The 10,432-nt window shown below is 36.3% G+C and overlaps 1 protein-coding gene across 1 annotated transcript in view; it reads right to left on the reverse strand.

Moving 5' to 3' along the window:
• Positions 1-10,432, reverse strand: part of LOC108740132 (probable dipeptidyl-aminopeptidase B) — a 119,086-nt gene that overhangs the window by 9,012 nt on the left and 99,642 nt on the right. Inside the window, exon 7 of the mRNA XM_025979955.1 lies at positions 2,832-3,066. Within this exon, the coding sequence (XP_025835740.1) occupies positions 2,832-3,066 (235 nt within the window). The remainder of the gene's footprint in view (positions 1-2,831; positions 3,067-10,432) is intronic.

Here is a 10,432-nt window from a genome sequence, read left to right on the forward strand (position 1 = left end):
GAAGAAGTAATCGAAGCTGTAAATGGTTATTTTGAGGAGCTTGACGAATCAGTCTATAGAGATGGCATTAATAGACTGGAACACCGCTATGAGAAATGTATCAGCCTTGGAGGAGATTATGTTGAGAAATAAAAAAAAAAAATTTTTAAAAACCTTGTTTTTCTTGGTCAGGCCGGAAACTTATCAATCCACCCTCGTAGATAAGGTTACTGTTCGAAAATATTTGGGATGCTCTAGTTTTAGAGAAATTTGAAAATTAATTCAGGACATGAAAGAGTGAAGAACCATGTTCGGACTGACATTTCGATGATGATTATGATGATGAAGTAATTTCGTAAATGGTGTAATAAAAGTTTAAAATCGTGCATTTATTGCGCTTCCATAATTAAGAGTAAGTATAGCAGTCGTTGGCGTTTCAAGGCGTTGAAGCTATTCAAATTGTATGAACTTTTTAGAGGGTGCAATAAATGCTCAGTAAAAGAAAGATGCCGCATAAAAAGGCGATTGTGTGACCAACTTCATTACTTATTTATTCCGACATTAAAAACTTAAAAGGCGAAGGATGTTCAACTATTGTTTTTTTTAATTATTATCGAATGTGAAAGATGAAAAAAATGTTAATTAACATTTTCACTTGGATAGAAAAATCGAAATCTCTTTATTCAAACAACAATAATTTGTTCAAATTAAGTATGTGCTTAAATGAGGAATGCCAGAAAGGCCTGCCTAGACAAAAATTTTCAGTCTCTCTCCAGTCTTTCAGAATCTTTCAGCGTCTCTGAGAGCGTTTCTCACAGTCTTTCACAGTCTCTCAGTTATTGCCTAGGTGTTTTTATGGATCTCTCACAATCTCTGTATGAGAGACTCGAACGACAAAATTGCTAATTCAGAGATTCGAGTCTCTAACAGAGAGACTGAATGAATAAAACTGAGAAATTAAGAGACTCGAGTCTCTCATAGAAAGACTGGGATCTCTGATATATGTTGAACTTAGAAAATTTTAACTATGTCTATCGAGACGCCACTTATTGAGAGATTCGAGTCTCTTGTTCAGAGATTCTAGTCTCTCGTTCAGAGATTCGAGTCTCTCACAGAGAGACTGAATGAATAAAACTGAAAAATTGAGAGACTCGAGTCTCTCGTAGAAAGACTGGAATCTCTGAAATATGTTGAACTTAGAAAATTTTAACCATGTCTATCGAGACACCACTTATTGAGAGATTCGAGTATCTCGTTCAGAGATTCGAGTCTCTCGTTCAGAGACTGGATACAAAATGAGGATCTCTCTATGAGCGACTCGAGTCTCTCGTTCAGAGACGCTAAACAGTTTCTTTGACAGTCTCTCAACAGTTTCTCTCAGCGACACCAGAGTCAGCGACACCAGAGAGACTCGATGAGAGACGGAGACTCGAGTCTCGCTTTCAGAGACTCTGAGAGACTGAACATTTTTATCTCCGGCTTGTACCGGTTGATATTTTATAAATAAATTGCTGCTATTCAGACTTATTTTTCCTTAGGGTGAAGCAATGACATGAATTATTTAAGTATAAACTCAAACTACGTACGCCATTTGTCATAAAATATGTCACAAGCCTAAGCAGTGCATAAATAAGACGAATGTATGGCTCGTGTTCTACCGTTTCTCTACTGTTACTGTTGAATTTTTGTGTTTATTTTTATACCTTTGTCACAATAATCATTTCCGTACGGATCAATTTCCATTTTTTAGTCAAAAATGAAATTTAGAAATATGAGAAGTAAAGAAAATTGCGGTTAACCAACCCACACAGCGAAGTTGGAAAAATGCTTTAAGAAGCAGTTTTCCGGTATTGATGGAACAACCAGCTGTCCCAATTTTTTAGAGAACGAACTGAGAAGAATATTTACAGATCAATCAATCAATGTTAGTGTCGGATAGTTATTTACACCTGTATCTTTCTTATGGTTATAACAAATCATACAGTTTCAAAATATATTGATACAAGGCTTCAGAAATTTTCTACATAAGGTATATGTTACGATGTTAACGAATTTCAATTTTAGTTTTCAAACCAGATAATATAATAAGTTATAAAACAAAACATCTAACGAGTTTAGCTCATTAATACATTAAATTAGTATCATAAAACATTCAAATATTATACTAGAAAGGCAATTTGAATTGCTAGAAATATCATTAACTAAATAGAGTGAATTTAACAGACTCATTAATCGATGTTATAGCCACCAGTCATTTCATTACTGTTAGCTACAATACTGTATAACACATGTAATAGAAAGATATTAATACCTAAAAGGTATCAGTTACCACAATAACAGCGACAGTTTTATTATTTGAGTAGGTTGAATTCGTTTAATTTGATTATTTATTTTTTGCAATTTTAAATCTAAAATATAACAACAAAGTAACAGTCTAAGAGGAGATTTCAACCTCATCCGTCTGTAAACAAATTTTGCACTAACATGATTGAGAAATAGGGGGCGAGGGGTTTCGTTTCTATGTAGGCATACAGCCAACTAATAGGGATAGGGGAATTAAAATACGTCATCAATAATTTACAGAAATGTAGACTGCATTCCGAAATAATGATAACCAACTAAGATATTTCATGTTCTTTTTGTAATAATTTTTGTTAATTTTGCTCTTGCCTGCCACCCCTTTTGTTCTAATTCACGTGTCCGTCCTTCGGGAATTTCATTAAGTCTACGCTACGTGCAAAGGGGCAGTCCACAAGAGCCCTGTAAGAGGGCCTTTATATTACGTTAACAAAACAGATGATTGAATTTACCACAATTACTTTTAATTTTATTAAAACATTGTCAATACTTACAACAAATGATTCTCTTCGTCCCATGCGAGTATTTTCGTTAATTCGAAAGCACCATGTGTTAATGGAATGACGTTGTGGGAATGTATTTGACAAGCGTGCATGAAGTTGCCGTTATCACCGTCTCTGACCGGAAGTCGCATTAGGGCCTGGGCACCGTTGGCCGAAAATACGGGATGAAAAATTGGTTCCGTCCATCCGCACGTTTCTTTTTCTGTGTGAAACTGAAACAAATAACCTTACCTCACTACAAACGATGCGATGTTCGAAATAATACGTATAGTTGGGACGCTCAAAGTTGGCATAGTCACCAATAAAACTGTCGCATTTACTTTCTTACTTTTACAAACACACAAACAAAAATAATTATCAAACATTATTGTTAAATCAACTTAATTTCATTCCACTACAGATTACCTCAAGTTAATGAGGTAAAACTGTTTGTTGCTACTGTTATTGCTTCGTCGGGAATCGAACCAGAAGTATTAATAAAAGAAGTGGGTACTTAATACAATAGGTTAATATCGAATTCGTTTGTGTTTAAGTTTCGTCCATAAATTCATCCTATTGTCTTTCAAAGTCTTTCAGCGCATCTGAGAGCGTCTCTCACAGTCTTTCACAGTCTCTCAGTTATTGCCTAGGTGTTTTTATGGATCTCTCACAGTCTCACGATAAAATTGTTAATTCAGAGATTCGAGTCTCTCACAGAGAGACTGAATGAATAAAACTGAAAAATTGAGAGACTTGAGTCTCTCGTAGAAAGACTGGGATCTCTAACTTAGAAAAATTTATCCATGTCTATCGAGACACCACTTATTGAGAGATTCGAGTCTCTTGTTCAGAGACAGTCTCTCTCATCGATACCCAGAGAGACTAGATGAGAGACGGAGACTCGAATCTCGCTTTCAGAGACTTTGAGGGATTGAACATTTTTATCTCGGGGAGCATAGCAAAAGTCTCTTTCGCTCTTTATCATCGATGGAGTATCAAGTCTCTCCTCTTAAATGGTGGACCTGGTTGAATTTTTAACCATTTTAAGTAAACTAATTTTTTTCCTAAGCATCCTAAGGCTGCTCCCCTTTGAATAGGGCTCTGTGTGAATCGAACGACCAAAGCGAAGAGTATAATATGGCTGCAATATACGAGGGCGGTTCAATAAGTACCCGTGTTTGAACACAGAGGACGTTCCTGAGGGAAATTGGTGTTGTCATCGTGTGCTGCCATTTATCAAACCACGCCAAAACGAAATTCAGACTGATTGCTAGGTTAGTTTGGATTTGGCAGCCATTCGATTGAGACGTGTTTCGTTATTTTCACTAAGATGGAAAGAGCAGTATCGTTCGGTAACTCGCTTTTTGTTTTTGGATGGGAAAAAATGCGAGGAGATGAAAACAAAGTTGGATACTGTTTATGGAGACATTTCGCCATCTACGACCACAGTTAGATATTGCTTCAACGAATTTAAACGTGGGCAAAGATCCGTTTTTGATAGGAGCGACCAGGAAGCCTGGCAAACGTTGTTACCGAGGAAATCATTTTACGGATTTTTTAGGAAAAGGAAGAACGATCACTGGACAATACTACAGTGAGTTATTGGACCGCTTCGACAAAAAATTGAAGGAGACACGGACGCATTTGACGAAAAAGAAGGTGCGTTTTCAACACGATAACGCACCGGCACATTCATCAGGAGTTGTTGCCGCCAAAATGCATGAATTACGTTATGAATTTGCTGCCGCACACCCCGTACTCACTCGATTTGACTCCCTGCGACTTCATCTTGTTCCCTACCATGAAGAAATGACTAGCGAGAAAGAAATTTAGCTCAAACGAGGAAGTCATCGCCGAGACAGGGGGGATTTTGGAGAGTTCGACAAATCTTATTTTTTGGAGGGGTAAAAAAAATGGCAGGGTCGTTGGGAGAAGTGTATCTTTCTAAAAGGGGACTATGTTGAAAAATAAATAAACAAATTTTAAAAAAAAAGGTGTCTTCATTTCTAACACGGGTACTTATTGAACCGCCCTCGTATTTCTAACCAGAACGGAGTTGATTGACTTCTCTTTTGGATTCACATCTGTCTCATATTGCATAAAGGCTATTTTTTTCATTTGAATAAACAGTATTCTCCATATAAGTACAGAAATTAAATAAAATAATTAGAGTAAAGTTCAGCGTTATTATATGCGCCATTCTGTTTAACAAGCAAGAAAATTTTCATGTCTACTGAGGCGTTGCGACGTCAACTGGTAGAGAGCGTCTTGTGCGATAATCGACGTTGTTTTAAACTTTACAACAGCTGTTGAAGTCGGTCTCGTATAAACGTAAACTATGTAGGTTTCTACACGTGAAGTATGAGAAGTTAAGAAGGGAAGAAGTAACTGAACACTTTTGACATCGTTCACTTACATAAAGTTTTTACTAGCTACATACATAATAAAGTTGTAACACTTTGTTCAAAAGGTAAAACATTTATTAAAATCAAAACCGTTTTTATCGTACTAGTCAAACTTATGATTTTTATAAACGACAAAGTAGAAATGCTCGTTTGGGTACGATTTGCACATTGGATAGGAAGGTAAAATACAAATCAAAAACCTTAATAAACAATTTAATTGAGACGAATCGCCTCACAACATAGGGGTTTTGATCTGTTACCTATTATTAAATTAACTGTGATGTTCGAGGTTTCGCCTGTTTGGAATTCAGTTTGTTTCTCCAAGTAGTATTCTATCAATTAATAACCTTACATACATTTAGATATATGATGTTCTAAACTCTGAAGGTCTATTCTAATTGGGGTGAAAAAATTTTTGAAGCTGGAAAAGTAGTTTTGAAGTTTACCTCCTTTATCCAAACTTGCAAACTTTACCTCATCATAATAGTGTAGATTACACTGTCACCGCTACCTTTTAATCAATACATAGAAGACACAATCAACATGATTAAAGACAGTACAACTGTAGGGATAGATATACAGGGGCAGAAGACTAGTACGCTTAGATTTGCAGATGGTATAGCAGTATTAGCATCTAGCAAGGAGAAGTTAGAGATAGCTTTAAATAAAATTGAACAGTACTGTATGAAAATAAATAAAAGTAAAACAAAAATACTGGTATGCAAGGGAAGGAAAAGTAAGGAACGGGCAAATATAAAGATAAGAGACCAAAAATTAGAAGAAGTGGTCGATTTTAGGTATCTAGGATGTCAGATAAGTCAGGACGGAAGGAGTAGTAGTGATATAAAGCAGAGAATAGCGCAGGGTCGAGTAGCCTTCAATAAAAAGAAGCCACTTCTATGCTCGCGAACGGTTAATTTAGAAATTCAAAATAGATTGTTAAAGGTGTATGTTTGGAGTATGGCGTTGTACGGGTGCGAAACATGGACAGTGGGCGCGGCGGAAAAGAAAAGGTTAGAAGTGTTCGAACTGTGGTGTTACAGGCGAATGATGAGGGTTCCGTGGATGGGGAAGGTTAGAAATGAAGAGGAAAGAGTAATAAAACAGAGGACTCTATGGAATTCAATAAGAAATAGGCGAGATAGGTTAGTAGGACAACTTCTCTGGCATGAAGGTTTAGTCAGAGACATATTATTGGCAGAAACGGAAGTTAGGAGAGGTAGAGGTAGACCTAGATTACCGTTTGTAAATAGTTAAGGGTATGGGTTGTTCTTCCTTCAGGGAAATGCGAAGATTAGCGCAGGATGGGAAAGAGTGGAGGTGCGTGACCAACGAGTCTTTGGACTGACGACCTTATGGTGATAATGAGATTACATTATATCTTTTACGATGTTATCATTACCCATTGAACCCGTATGAGTTTAGGTGGTCACTCCATGATAACAATTAAACCTTTTCGTTTTATTAATTAAATAAAAGAACTGGAACTCGTTTCAACTTCAAATCTTAGTCAAATGGATTTCTTCCAATATTTAGTAAAGGTTGGACCCGATTGTTGTCAACTAGCGAACTACGAAAGGTCTAAAACTGGTCCACTATCTGAAGTTTCAGTGGAGTAAGAAATATGTTTTCTGTGGACCTCGATACAAATTTTCAAAAACATTCGGACCTTACCTAAAATTACAGACCATTGATTTTGTTTGTACTCAAAACTGTCATCATCAATATAAGGTCATCAATCCTAATCTTCGCATTTCCCTAAAACTAGAACATCCCACATCCTTAATTATTTGTGAATAGTAATCTAATCTAGGTCTAACTCCTGTTTCTGCCTCTAATTAGTCTCTGTCTAGACCTTCTTGCCTGAGAAGGTTCCCTAGTAACCTGTCTCGCCTATTTCTTATTGACTTCCATAGAGTCCTCTGTTCTCCTATTCTTTCTAATACTTCTTCGTTTCTAACCTTCTCCATCCACGGAACCCTCATCATTCGCCTGTAACACCACATTTCGAACACATCTAACCTTTTCTTTTCCGCCGCACCCACCGTCCATGTTTTGTACCCGTACAACGCCGCGCTCCAAACATACACCTTTAAAAATTTTTCTTGAATATCTAAATTAATCGTTCGCGAGCACAGAAGTGACTTCCTTTTATTGAAGACGATTCGACCCTGCGCTATCCTCTGCTTTATATCCCTACTATTCCTCCCGTGCTGACCTATCACTGAAAATCACTGACAAAACAGATTGTATGAAATCACAGGAATAAATTAACAACTGATCCAAAATGATTTTTAAATTCTGAGTATGATTAAATATTGAGGAGTCAAATTTAACAAGTACAAATNATTTCTTCCAATATTTAGTAAAGGTTGGACCCGATTGTTGTCAACTAGCGAACTACGAAAGGTCTAAAACTGGTCCACTATCTGAAGTTTCAGTGCTACCCTTATCAATTTGTGGAGTAAGAAATATGTTTTCTGTGGACCTCGATACAAATTTTCAAAAATATTCGGACCTTACCTTTGATTTTGTTTGCACTCAAAACTGTCATCATCAACATAAGGCCATCAGTCCTAAGACTGGTTAGACACGCACCTCCACTATTTCCTGTCCTGAGCTAATATTTGCATTTCCCTAAAACTAGAACATCCCACATCCTTAATTATTTGTGAATAGTAATCTAATCTAGGTCTTCCTCTACTCCACCTAACTCCTGTTTCTGCCTCTAATTAGTATCTGTCTAGACCTTTTTGCCTGAGAAGGTTTCCTAGTAACCTATCTCGCCTATTCCTTATTGACTTCCATAGAGTCCTCTGTTCTCCTATTCTTTCTAATACTGCTTCGTTTATAACCTTCTCTATCCACGGTATCCTCATCATTCGCCTGTAACGCATTTAATCTTTTCTTTTCCGCCGCACCCACCGTCCATATTTTGCAGCCGTACGGCGCCGCGTTCCAAACATACACTTTTAAAAATCTTTTTCGAATTTCCAAATTAACCATTCGCGAGCATACAAGTGACTTCTTTTATTGAAGGCGATTCGACGGCGCTATCCTCTGCTTTATATCCCTACTATTCCTTCCATCCTGACTTATCTGACATCCTAGAAACCTAAAATCAGTTAATCAGTAGTTTGTACTAAGCGAATGTAATTCGATTCTGGAAAATCACTGACAAAACAGATTGTATGAAATCACAGGAATAAATTGACTTGATAAAATNGAATGGGTGGGTGGTGGTTCGGGTGAGAAAGATGAGACGGACGAAATGAAGACAGAAGAGAGTGAAAGATTATCTGTGGAATATTACTGCCCCAGCAGCAGCAAGAAAACCATAGAAAAACTTGGATGAAGGCAAACAGACCCGGAATCGAACCGGCGTACTCTCAAATGCTAAGCAATGATCTAAACCTCTAGGCCATGTCACTCGATGGTTAGAAAGGACCCCGTTAAACCCCTACGGAAAGTGATCCTCTGTCAAACTCTTTGAAACTTTGGATTCTGGTAGTTCTCAACGTTTAGATTAAAAGTCTCAATGGGCGTAAGTCTTTTTGAGATATAGTCAAAGAGTTTGACAGGTCCTTTTTCTTAAGAATCTAGTGGGGTCCTTTAGATTAGAGGATACCTATGGTATTAAAAAAAAATCAAACTGCGTAGTGACCTAACCACCCACTTTATTATACACATTCATCGGAGGTGTCTCGTTTCGTATGAAGAAGTTGTAAAACCTTAAACGTTTTGCCAGTGGTCATAGACCCTTAATGGTCGGATACAAAGTCATAGGTGTCATACAAAAAGATTTTATTTTTTCTAAGACAGCATATGCTTTTTTATGTGCAACTCTTTTTCTTCTTCTTACAAATGTACTAATGCATATAGAATAATATGAAATGTCAGTTTTTCGTTATTGAGGTAAAATCCTACTGTTATTTAAAGGTTTTAAAAGATTTTTAAATACTTACCTGATGAGCATGATCCAAACTGACATTTGTCTGTTTTATTCCTATTAACCATAAGATTTGAACTTTTGAAACTATGAAGACTTACCCCAAATACCGCAACATTTTAAAAATGTATCGTGTCTGCTTTTACATACTAGCTACTGTTTTAAACTTTCTCGAGGTAACAAGAAAAACGGGAAATACTTATTATAGATAAATGTTCAGCGTTTAACGTTATTCCTTTTGGGAATTACTTTAAAAAATTACAGAGTTGCATTCGCTGTAACAATTTATCAGACTGTCAGTTGAACTTCTTGTAACTTCTATTATAGAACGTAGTTTAAAAAGTCCAATGATCTTGGACACATTCCAAGTCATTCTGCCACTTTAAGTTACCTTTTTACACCCGACTTACTTGGTACGTATTCATCTCATCTTCAGTTAATGTTTTTCTTGTATGCACCTACTTCGTTAGAAATGCTTTAATTTTTTCTTAAATATACTCAGAAAATTTATTTCGCAGAAATAGGGAAAATAAAAATGGCAATAGTTAGAAACAGCGAATTACGTCAATGCATGGGATATAGAGGAAGGGAGATGAAGTGACGAAAATAGAGGCATTCGAGATACATACACATTTTTTTTATTCGTGTTGATTTCAAATCTATATAAAACCATTCTCTCTAATTAAACAAAAATCAGAATTCCATGGGATATAGAGGGGGAGGGGATAAAGTGACAGAAACAGGGTCCGCGATACACCCACACCTTTTCATATTCGTGTTAATTTCATATCTGCATATGTTTGTTTGAAAATATTACACCAATTAAATGAAAAAATGAAAAATAATTTGCATAAAACCATTGTCTAAAAATGATGTACTAATTAAAATAAAAAGCAGTTTGCGTAGAATTACGTCTTTCCATGGGATAAAGTGACGAAGACAAGGTTCGCGATACACCCACACCTTTTTCATATTCATGTTAATTTCGTATCTGCATATGATTGTTTGAAAATATTACACGAATTAAGTGAAAAACAATTGCATAAAACCATTGTCTGAAAATGATGCACTGATTAAACAAAAAGCAGTTTGCGTAGAATTACATCTTTCCGTGGGATAAAGTGATGAAAACAGGGTCCGCGATACACCTACACCTTTTTCATATTCGTGTTAATTTCATATCTGCATATGTTTGTTTGAAAATATTGCACGAATTAAACAACAATTTGCATAAAACCATTGTCTGAAAATGATGCACT

The sequence above is a fragment of the Agrilus planipennis genome, unplaced genomic scaffold, assembly GCF_000699045.2.
Source record: "Agrilus planipennis isolate EAB-ADULT unplaced genomic scaffold, Apla_2.0 scaffold246, whole genome shotgun sequence".
Lineage (NCBI taxonomy): Eukaryota > Metazoa > Arthropoda > Insecta > Coleoptera > Buprestidae > Agrilus > Agrilus planipennis.